At 41.2% G+C, this 10,274-nt stretch overlaps 1 protein-coding gene across 1 annotated transcript in view; it reads right to left on the bottom strand.

Annotated features, from left to right (window-relative positions):
- Positions 1-2,247: 2,247 nt before the first annotated feature.
- The window catches only part of NKAIN2 (sodium/potassium transporting ATPase interacting 2), a 422,098-nt gene continuing 414,071 nt past the window's right edge, over positions 2,248-10,274 (bottom strand). Inside the window, exons 7-8 of the mRNA XM_084816016.1 lie at positions 9,399-9,480; positions 2,248-2,286 (exon numbers count right to left, since the gene is read on the bottom strand). Of these exons, the coding sequence (XP_084672142.1) occupies positions 2,277-2,286; positions 9,399-9,480 (92 nt within the window). The 3' untranslated portion in view covers positions 2,248-2,276. The remainder of the gene's footprint in view (positions 2,287-9,398; positions 9,481-10,274) is intronic.

Genomic DNA, 10,274 nt, shown 5'->3' with positions numbered 1-10,274 from the left:
ACAGACCCAGAAATCTACAGGATCACTGATTTTGTAACGTGCTTTGCCCTTTTCCCTGATGGGGGACAGAATGTCATTGAGAGATCACTTAACCAATCCAGCTGCTTCACTGGTCAAAATGCAAACTTAAATATGGGTTGTGTGACCCTTAAGCCACCCACTGTAGAGTTATTCCATTGGTTTTCTTAGTTTAAAATTCTGGATTAAAACCCCAAACAAGTGACATTAAGTACAGCCAATGTGAAAAACAAGGTTAAGGATACAAATGTCATGCATTGTATTCCAGATTAATTCCACTGGCAGTAAGTAAATTTCAGGTTTACAGAAGCAGTGCCTTCTGGCCTTCGCCTAAAATGGTGAAGTGGCAAAGAAGTATTATAATGAAACATCTTTAAAAGCTACACTGGTGTTACATCATTAATGATGATGTCTTGCCAGTACTAGTACAAATACAGTGATGCAAATGCTCATGATTAGGGTGCTTGCTCTTACAGGTGTTACAATTTTAGAGTTTACTTGTGCTGTCCACTATGGACCCAATGTGAATTTCCTCATTATTGTAATCCACCTAACACCATTGTATCAATGCTAGAACTGGACATATACTTTTGTTCTATAATGAATGTCTGTTCTGTTGTTATCTGGATTTATTCTTTGTGACATATTACATCCATGCAAAGACACCAAAGTGTGGGGGGACAGGGGAGGTGGAATGACTGATCTCTATAGGAACAGACATTGAGAGTTATCATGGGAGATGATGGATTTTATAGGCCACACAAAATTCAAATGTTTGGCAAGCGTAGAGAAAAGTTGCTTGAAGAAGACTCAGCAGGCAATTTGCTCGTGCCAAGAAGAACCTATGCCCATCAAGTGCCTGAGGCTGGTTTATCTATGTAGGTTTTAAATAAAGAAGCAAGAGCAATTCAAGTTTCAAGAAAGCCTGAGCAAAATATCTCTTCCCAATGAAAAGCCACTGAAGTGGTTGAATATACAGCTCAAATTCAGAACAAACGGACGCTTCTAGGAGTCAAGAGTATTTCATAAAGACATTGACCTACTAGTAAAGTTTCCAAAGGCATCTTGTTGCCAACTACATAACAGCACAGGGTTTTTTTTTTCAGCCACAATAATACAGGAAGATAAGATTCACATTCTAACACACAACAGATCCCCCAAATACCACAAAAAAGGTCTTCAAAAATGTCACCAACGCAACTACTCCCACCCCAACTAAAAAACAGAACAAAACCCAGAAAGAAAGATCTTATATGCTGCAGGTTTTCCTTTAAAAAAAGCTCACTTACATAGGATTTTCAACTGGAATTAGTTATAAAAGAGTAAACATCGTTAAATACATATTCAGTTGGCCTCTGTTGATAGAAATATGCAGACATTTCTGTCATTAGTAAAAGACACAGAGTCATTTATAAAAGCACCTACAGTGCAGTAAATAAAACAGTGGGGTTAGGCAGCACTGTTTTTGCTGTTTCTTTACAGTTATTAGTTTAGTAAGAGTTCCCTTTTCTGGCATTTTCCAACTCCCCAAAGAGCCTGGTTCTTCTAGAAATATTTTAAAGTGTTTGCATCCCAGCCATTTTGGAGGCTTCATGGTAAAGCACCTTTTCTCTGACAGCGGAGGATTTTCTTACACAGCCGACTCTGGAACGTCTGGGGAGCAGAGTCTGTTACTTGACACAGCCTTCGAAATCTTTTAGAATTAATGAACAGCATGGTTGAGCCTAAAGGAAGATACTTCAGAAAGCCCACACCGAATTTCTTTGATGTGCAACTTAGGATGGGTTAAGGCAAGTATGTATTATACAGCCTTTAGGGCAAACAACTTGCTGTCTATTGACTTCTGTTTCAAGGTCATGGTGGTATCTATAGTGTTTATTGACTAAGAAGACACTCTGTCTGGCTCCAGACAGAGTACAAAAGAGCCTCAGAAAGAGCCAAAATGGATGAGATTGTTTCTTAATTCAGAGGGAGAAGCAAAGGGGGAGGAAGGAAGGCAGTGGCCAGAAGATGGCACCACAGCTTCTCCTTTTGAACCTTCTTTATGATTTGGAAAATCCAAGATGGGAGAGAAGGGATCTTGTGCATTGCTATCCATACTTGTTAGAAAGTGAGGACTCTGTTTCTGAGTATTCTTGTTCTATTTTATACTGAAATGAAAAGTTAGGACCTCTTTCATTCTTTTGCAACCCACAGGAGGCCATGTCAGAATAAGCTCTTTGACTGGTCCTTCAGCCCAACCAGAGACTTTGCTTTGTCTACTTTGACCTAAAAGAGAAAGACATAAAAAAGAAAAAAAAGATATGTTATCATCGCAAATATAGTTTGTACCCCCACACTATGAACATCTCTCCATCTAAGTATGCTTAAATATCCGTTTCCAAAATTACCTTCAATCTGTTTCTACATGTAGTGCAAAATGTATATTTAATTTAGTATGAAGATAAACAAATATGGTTAGCATCTTTTAGAGTACATTTATCGTCAAAGAATTAGAAGATACACACTTCTGGAACAATTCTAGATTAGTTATAGGTGTTAACCAATTCTTTCAGGCTGAACTTGTAGTCCAGATGCCTTTTACAAAAGAAACACTTGATATCTTGGAGCAAACACTTAAAAATGAACATAAATGTTCATTTATTTATTTATTTTTAACATTTTTATCCCGCCCTATATCATTAAGATCTCAGGGTGGCATACAGATAAAATCAATGTAAACAGTATAAAACAATAAATAATTTAAACACCTAAAAACATATTAAACTATTAAACAAGCTAAAACCAGTTAAAATCTAAAACAGTTAAAACAGTGTGCTAGGGAATGCATTTAGCCCTCAAAGGCGTTAGTAAAAAGCCATGTTTTTACTTGGCGCAGAAACGATACCACTATCTGTGCCAATTGGGCCTCCAAGGGGAGGGCATTCCACAACCGGGGTGCCACAGAAGAGAAGGCCCTCTCCCATGTCCCACCATAGTGTATGTCTCGTACTGGGGGACGCAGAGGAAGGCCCCTCCAACAGATCTCAATTCTCAGGCAGGCATATATAGGGAGAGGCGCTCCCTCAAATATCGAGGCCCCAAGCCACTTAAGGCTTGAAATGTCATCACCAAAACCTTGAATTCCGACCAGAAACATATTGGCAGCCAGTGCAATTCCTTTAAAACCGTTGTTATATATTTTTTATGGGGTGTTCTGGTCAGCAGTTTAGCTGCTGCATTTTGCACTAGCTGCATCTTCTGAGTCGTCTTCAAGGGCAGCCCCACGTAAAGTACATTGCAATAGTCTAATCGGGAAGTTACTAGCGCATGTACTACTGTGGCTAGGTTATCCCTGTCCAGGAAAGGCTGTAGCTGGTGGATCAGCCGAAGCTGCCCCCAAGTACTCCGGGCCATGGAGTCCACCTGGGGCTCCAGTGACAGGGATAGATCTACGCACCTGCTCCTTCAGGGGGAGTGCAACCTCATCCAGGACAGGTTCATGACCATCCATGCTCAAAGTACAGTTCTTAATCTTGCTCTGACAGTGGCATGAACAGTGCTAATGACAGGTGAAATGAATGCAGAGAGGTTTCCTAGTCTGAGCATGGATTCCCCTTTCCCCTTACCTACACTCTTACGTAACAAGGGATTGGCATTTGCTTTATGAAGGATTCACCTTCATAAAGCAAATTGCATGCAATCAGCCCCCTGGCACCATGCCATGCCATGGCTGAAAGATCTCAGAGAATTGTAGGGAAATTCTTCTATAAAGGTGAGCTGTTTTTGAGCAATTTTTTCAATACACTAGGCATCTGGTAGGACATAGGGTCATCCCCTCTCTTTTTGACAACCCCAAGCCCCCTCCGCACTACAGCATCTTCCAACCTTTCAGAGTGATCAGTGCAGAGGGGCAAGAGTTGCCTCAGGTTCCCCATTTCACCTAGGCACCTGTTGCCTGGATCAGGTTAAATATCAATTTCCTTTTTGCAAAATGGCTAAGACCTGCCTTGTAGGTCAGTGAGGGTTGTATGTGATAATATTGGATGATAATATTGTGAATCTTAGGGACACAGTCGGTTATAAATAAAACAGCAGCATAGCACTATAGCGTTCTTCTCTGAAGTCCTTGGAAGAAGAGTGAAATGCAAACATAATAAATAATCATGCAAACATGCAAAGTTGGTAGGGTGCCCAGCCCTGCAGCAGACCTCAAAAGTACAGCAATTTTTCTTTAGTCATATGTGAAACAAAAAAAACAAGCTGAACAATAGAGTTAATATGATTGTCCAAACCCTAGCAAATGAAGCAGGGGATGACCTTAATGAGTGAATCCTAATGAGTTCCAATCAGGTTACAGGATTTAAACCTCCCTAGTCTCAAGGATTACCCTTCATAAAGCAAATTGCATGCAATCAGCCCCCTGGCACCACATAGATGGCAGATCATGCCATGGCTGAAAGGTGTCAGAGAACTGACAGGGAAAATTCATCTATAAAGGTGAGCTGTTTTTGAGCAATTTTTCCAATACATTAGGCATCTGGAAGTACATATGGTCATCTCCTCTGTTCTCTGCTGTCTATCTGAATGTCCCTCTCTTTCAAATGATTTTCTCTACTAGAAATGAGACCTATGCAGTGTATTTGCTTATTCTAAAATTCAAATATTATTATTTGACATTCATATTTATTTATTTATTTATTTATTGCATTTATACCCCGCTTTTTTCCTCTTGCAAGGAACCCAAGGCGGCTTACATTATCCTCCTCCTCTCCATTTTCTAATAATCCTATGTTGCAAAGTTACAGCTGGGGCTCAGTTACCAACCATTTGCACTAGTAATTCCATATTTTTGTTCTCTCCGTGACATGCCAGAAACATCACAATGCAACTGGATGTAAATAGGTGATATATCACAGCAAAATATCATGGAGCAATGCATTGGGCCATCAGCACAGACAGAATTTTGCTTGACATTTCACTGATCATGACCAGCTGGTGCAGAATCCTCAGAATCCCTGAAAAGGGTGGAAAAAACAGCTTCCAGGCCCTTCAGAATAATACGCTTCAAAAATGCATGCAATATTCCAGAGATCTCCCACCTCCCTGCTGCCCAGTTCTTTCTCCTTCCACTCAGCAGATGATTGGATGAAAGCAGAAATGTGGTGGTGGTGACAGGCTTCATGAGTTCAAAAGGGGCCAAACAACTGGTGCTGCATTTGTGGATTTCTAGACTGGGAGGAAAACTATCTGCACTGGTCTCCTGCAGCCCACCCAGAAAGCTGGGGAGAATTTACAGGGCCAGCACAGGAACAAATCCATTCCCCAACCCCAGTCCTGTTTCCTCTGCTAAAATGCCAAGCAATGTGTAGTTGTTCCTCCTTCAGCTTGTTTCCCCAACAAGGTTCTGAGAAACAAGAAGTGCTGACACATCCGAAAAAATTCAAGTGATCACAAGTATAAAGGTTATATAGAACTTTGGTCAGAAAATTTATAGGATGAATGATGCCAAGTTGGGACTGATGTACACATTCTGGAAAAGGACATGGAACAACCTTCCCATACCTGAACTTCAGAATAAAGGGAATGGGGAAGGTTGAGGACAGACAGACAGACAGACAGACGGGGGGTGGGGGGGTATAGAACAGTGTTTAGTTGTGTAATTCCCCCACCTACATTCTGAAGTAGTGCAGTATCAGTTGGGTTGTACTGTGTGCTTCTTCTCAGTGTAAATTAGGTCTTAAGAGCTCACTACAATATGACAATGTGTCTTTTGTTCCTTTACGAGAATTATCAACCTACAGAGCGGCTTCATTGTCTTCGGTATATGCTGAAATCTCCCACATGTCAGTGAGAAAGCAGTGTAGAAGCAAAATAGAAGCAAAACAGCACAGAGTTTGAAATGTTAGTTGTTCTCAGCTATAAGCTCCAAAATTTATATTGACTTCTTTTGCCCTACAGCTTCTGCTTTCTTCTCTGCCAGTGTTAGTAAGCTCTGTAAATGCAATCAGCTACTCTCAAAGCAGAGAACATAAAAAGAATGGGACAATATCTCAGCTAGAAGGCTCCATATGTTGATAGCAAGGTATACTATATGAAGGAAGAAATGGGATTAGAATTGCTCTGAGTACCTAGGAGCCACAAGAGATGAGTGGAAGAAATAACATTTTGCAAGTGTACAACACACTGATAACAGTGAAAAACATTTCTTTGGGCACAGATGAGAAACTGTATTTTCAAAAAAGTCACCATGTTTCACAAACAGTCTGATACCTGAGCCATAATCATAGCATCATGTCTTCCTGTTGGTGGCTTTCACTCCAAAGTAAGTTGGGGCTGATTCAAATGTATGGTCATCAACCCAGAAGCCTCTGGGAGGGAAATATTTCAAATGTATAATCATTTGAAGGTAGCTGTGGATGGCCCATTCTGTGATGGAATCTCCATGCTAGCACTGCATATTCCTGGCAGTTGCTGGAAACGGCAGAGAGATGTTTCATGCACTTGGGCCAATCCGTATGGTAAAATAAATGAAAACCTGAGATTCCCTAACTGTACAACATGCCCCACTACAATGTAAGTGATACAGACTTAACATATGCACTTTTAATGGATGTTATTGTCCAGTCCTTATAAAATGTTAATGTTTAATTATTTTCTGTTATTAAGCTAATGATTCAAAAGAAATTCATGGCCCCTTGCAATCTTTCCTTCACTGGTTGAAAGCTATCATTAGTTCTGTGTGCAGCCTTTTATAGATAAGGATTAGAAGTACAACCTGCTATAGACAGGATTATACCAGGGGTATAGAACTGTTTAGGAGTGTGTGTGTGGGGTGAATTATCCCTCACTAAGCCCATTGCAGGCCAGATGATGTCAGGCATGGGGCCCCACCCCTGACTTCATGTCAGGATGTGTGGCCCTGCCCCCTGGTGTCACCTGCCCCCATTTTTCTTTTTTCTCCATGCTCTTGCCAACATGGAGAAAGGGACCCAGGCCTGGCTGCACCGTATCCCCATTTCAATCTTTGATCTGAGATGGGAGATAGAGCAGGGATGAGGAGCTGCAAAAGTGTGTAATGAGGGGGGGAATGGGGGGCAGTGGGAACGTTTAATCGTTATTCACTCTCTCTGAACAATAAGGTTTGTAGCATGGGTTGGTGCACTGTGAACAGATGCTGGAGGCTTTTGGAGGCTCAGGTGGCAGCAGTGACAAGGAATGCCTTTTATCAGCTTTGGCTGGTTTGCCAGCTGCAGCCTTTTCTGGATAAGTTGGACCTCACATTCACACACTGGTTATTTTACTTTTGGCTACTGTAATATGCTCAGTGTGGGGTTGCCAATGAAATGTGTCTAAAAACTTCAGTTGTGTATAGAATGCTGCTCAGGGCTGCTGGAAGGTCAGAGCACATTACTCTGACATTATTTATCAGCAATGTTTGCTTCCAGGTTTAATTGACAGCACTGGTTTTAACCTATTAATCTCTAAATGGCTTGGGAACTGGGTACCTCTGAGGCTAGATCTACACTACTGCTTTATAGCAGTATTGAAATGTTGGGGTACATTACACATTACACATTCCATATACCTTTATCGTAGTGTTATTTCCTGCTTTTTATTCCACATTATCCAAAATACTGCAACAAATGTCATTGTGTGTCCTACGTGGTATAAATGTGCAAGAGGAATATAGCGTTACCATGATGGAATCGTAATGATATGACACAAGGTGTAGATCTGGCCTGAGACAGTTTTATCTCCTATATACCACCCTTTGCACTTTGTTCAACATCAGAAGCCTTGCTGAGGGTTCCTCCAGCAAATTAGACTTGGTAGATGTCTGCTAGGGACAAGGCCTTTTCAGTCATGGTGCCAATATTATGGAATGTTCAGGGAGGCCTGCCAGGCCTAGATGATAAGCAGTTTCAGGCAGCAGCTAAAAACCTGGCAGTTTTGTAAGGCTTTGGGGCTGAAAGCTGGTTTCCTTTGGCTTCTGCTTTTGGTTGTTTCATACTGCTGGTTTATATTCCTTCTGCTTTTGCTGTTTGTGCTGCATTTCATTTGTTTTGATTTGTTCTTATATTATTTTAATATTAGGTATTGTTAGCTGCCTTGCATTGTCTTCTGACAAGAAGGGCAGGATTCACATTTTTAAATAAATAAAATAATAAACTTTAAAGAAATGCCTAAACCCAAAAATGTAGTTTCCTAGGAACATAGGAAGCTGCCTTATACTGAGTCAGAGCATCTAGCTCCAGGGTAGGGGTGTAGGAGAAATTCACAACTGAATCAAATGGGTTCGGATTTCTATGAACCTGACCCACATATTCCACAGTGAGCTGGTTTTTCACATGGATTCCACAGACTTGTGGACCAGTTTTTTTATTTTCAAATTTTATGCAAATTTAGTTGTAGAAAAATATGTAAAATAAAAACAAAAAACAAAACACCAGCTGAAAGTGAGCATTTCCTCCATAGGCTAAAGCATGAAAATGCACATTTTGGGGTTTTTTGGGCCTTTGGGGAATTCGTAAATTTGCACAAATGTGAATTTGTGCAAATTCAGGAAACTGGAAAAAAAATCAGGTTCTGTCAATGAGCGGATGAAGGAATGAAAGGCACCTGACAACTCACAAAATGCAGACGGAACAGATTTGAACAGAACAGATGAACAGAAATCTGTACATCCCTACTCCAGGGTTTCAGACTTGAGTCTTTCCCAGCTCTAGCTTTAGATGCCACTGAGATTTCATTTATTTATTTATTTATTTATTTCTATACCACCCAATAGCCGAAGCTCTCTACAGATAGATACAGAGATACAGCCCCTCCACTTCCTGCTGTCTGCAATAAAGCCAACCCAGCACTTTAACCTAGGGCCCTGTGTGCAATGTCAGATGCACATGATTTTCTCCACTTACAGGGAAATGTGCATGCATATATGCTTCATCCACTGAATGGCAGAGCTCCAGAAGGGGAGCCGAGAAGGAAGGGAGAAAGATCCACACATGCATTCAAGCCCGCACAATTCATTTCCATATCAAGACAATGACTCAAAAGTAAGCCTAGTCTATTTCAGTAGAACTCCCATATTAAGGTGTTTAAGATCACAGATATTAGCAATATTTTTACTTGGTCAAGGTTGAAGCAGATTCCCCCTGACTGCAACTAAAGTAGTAGCCTAACATGTCTGTCACATAAAGGCCTACATTTCAGTCCCATTAAGCCAAACATTACACATGACATCAATTTTGTGGAAGAGAAAGGTAACATTTAGAACACAGCTTGAATGAGGACGACCCATAAACTCTGGCTATCTCAAGTGACACCATCATTCACTTTAACAATCTTCTAATGTGCCTCTGGCAGTCCATAGAATATCTTGGAAGTTAGATACTCACATATACATGGGCTGTAGCTGTAAATGAGATGTCTTCTGTGGGCCTTGATAGCCGTAAGAATCAAATCCACCTATGAAATCAACTGAAAAGGAAGAAATTGCTTTCATTGCTGACATCATTCTCAGAAGAGATAATTATTATCATTCAAAAACAAGCTTCCACACAGATTACTTTGGTCAACCCGCCCCCTCCTTAATAGTGTATTAAAATGGAAGTGATTGATTGTGGCGAATGCAAGCAAAGTGCAGCATCTACAGGGTAATGACTAAATCGAGAGCAGGTTTTCAGCAGAGTGCCCGTCACAGATTTATAGCCATTTATCTATACACCAGAAAGAATTCTACATTGCTCTTGTTGTCTATGAGCAGCCCACCTGACTGGAGTGTATAAATTACACATTTGTTGGGGGCTGTAAATGCTACAGAACCATTAATTTGCAGCCTCCAAGTTTATGTGGTTGTGATTATTGTGTCATACATGTGCAGCCACACTGTGGTTCTGTGAGCAAGCGAAGAAAGAAAAAGGATCTCTGCTCTTTGAAAAAATGACCACAGGCTTTTCAAGGAACCCACAAGTTTTGATGAGTAGTGTCTGGGGGTGGGATGGGGAGTGGGTACCTGTGGTCCTCCAGATATTGTTGGGTGACAACTCCCACCAACTCTGACCATCAACCATGCCGGCTGGGCCTGATGGAGTCCAACAATATCTGGAGGGCTACAGGTTCCCTACTCCTAGACTCTAGACCAGGGTAGTCCAACCTGGTGCTTTCCAGATGTTTTGGATGTCAGCTCCCATCAGCCCCAGCCAGTATGCCAATGGTCAGGAATGTTGGGAGTTGTAGCTGACTCTGGAGAGCCACAGATTTCCCAGCTCTAG

The sequence above is a fragment of the Heloderma suspectum genome, chromosome 1 (genome assembly GCF_057233095.1).
Source record: "Heloderma suspectum isolate Gila_16-S chromosome 1, 16-S_ref, whole genome shotgun sequence".
Taxonomy (NCBI): Eukaryota; Metazoa; Chordata; class Lepidosauria; order Squamata; family Helodermatidae; genus Heloderma; species Heloderma suspectum.
The sequence above is the reverse complement of the archived record's forward strand: the minus strand, read 5'-3'. Positions and strand labels throughout refer to the sequence as shown.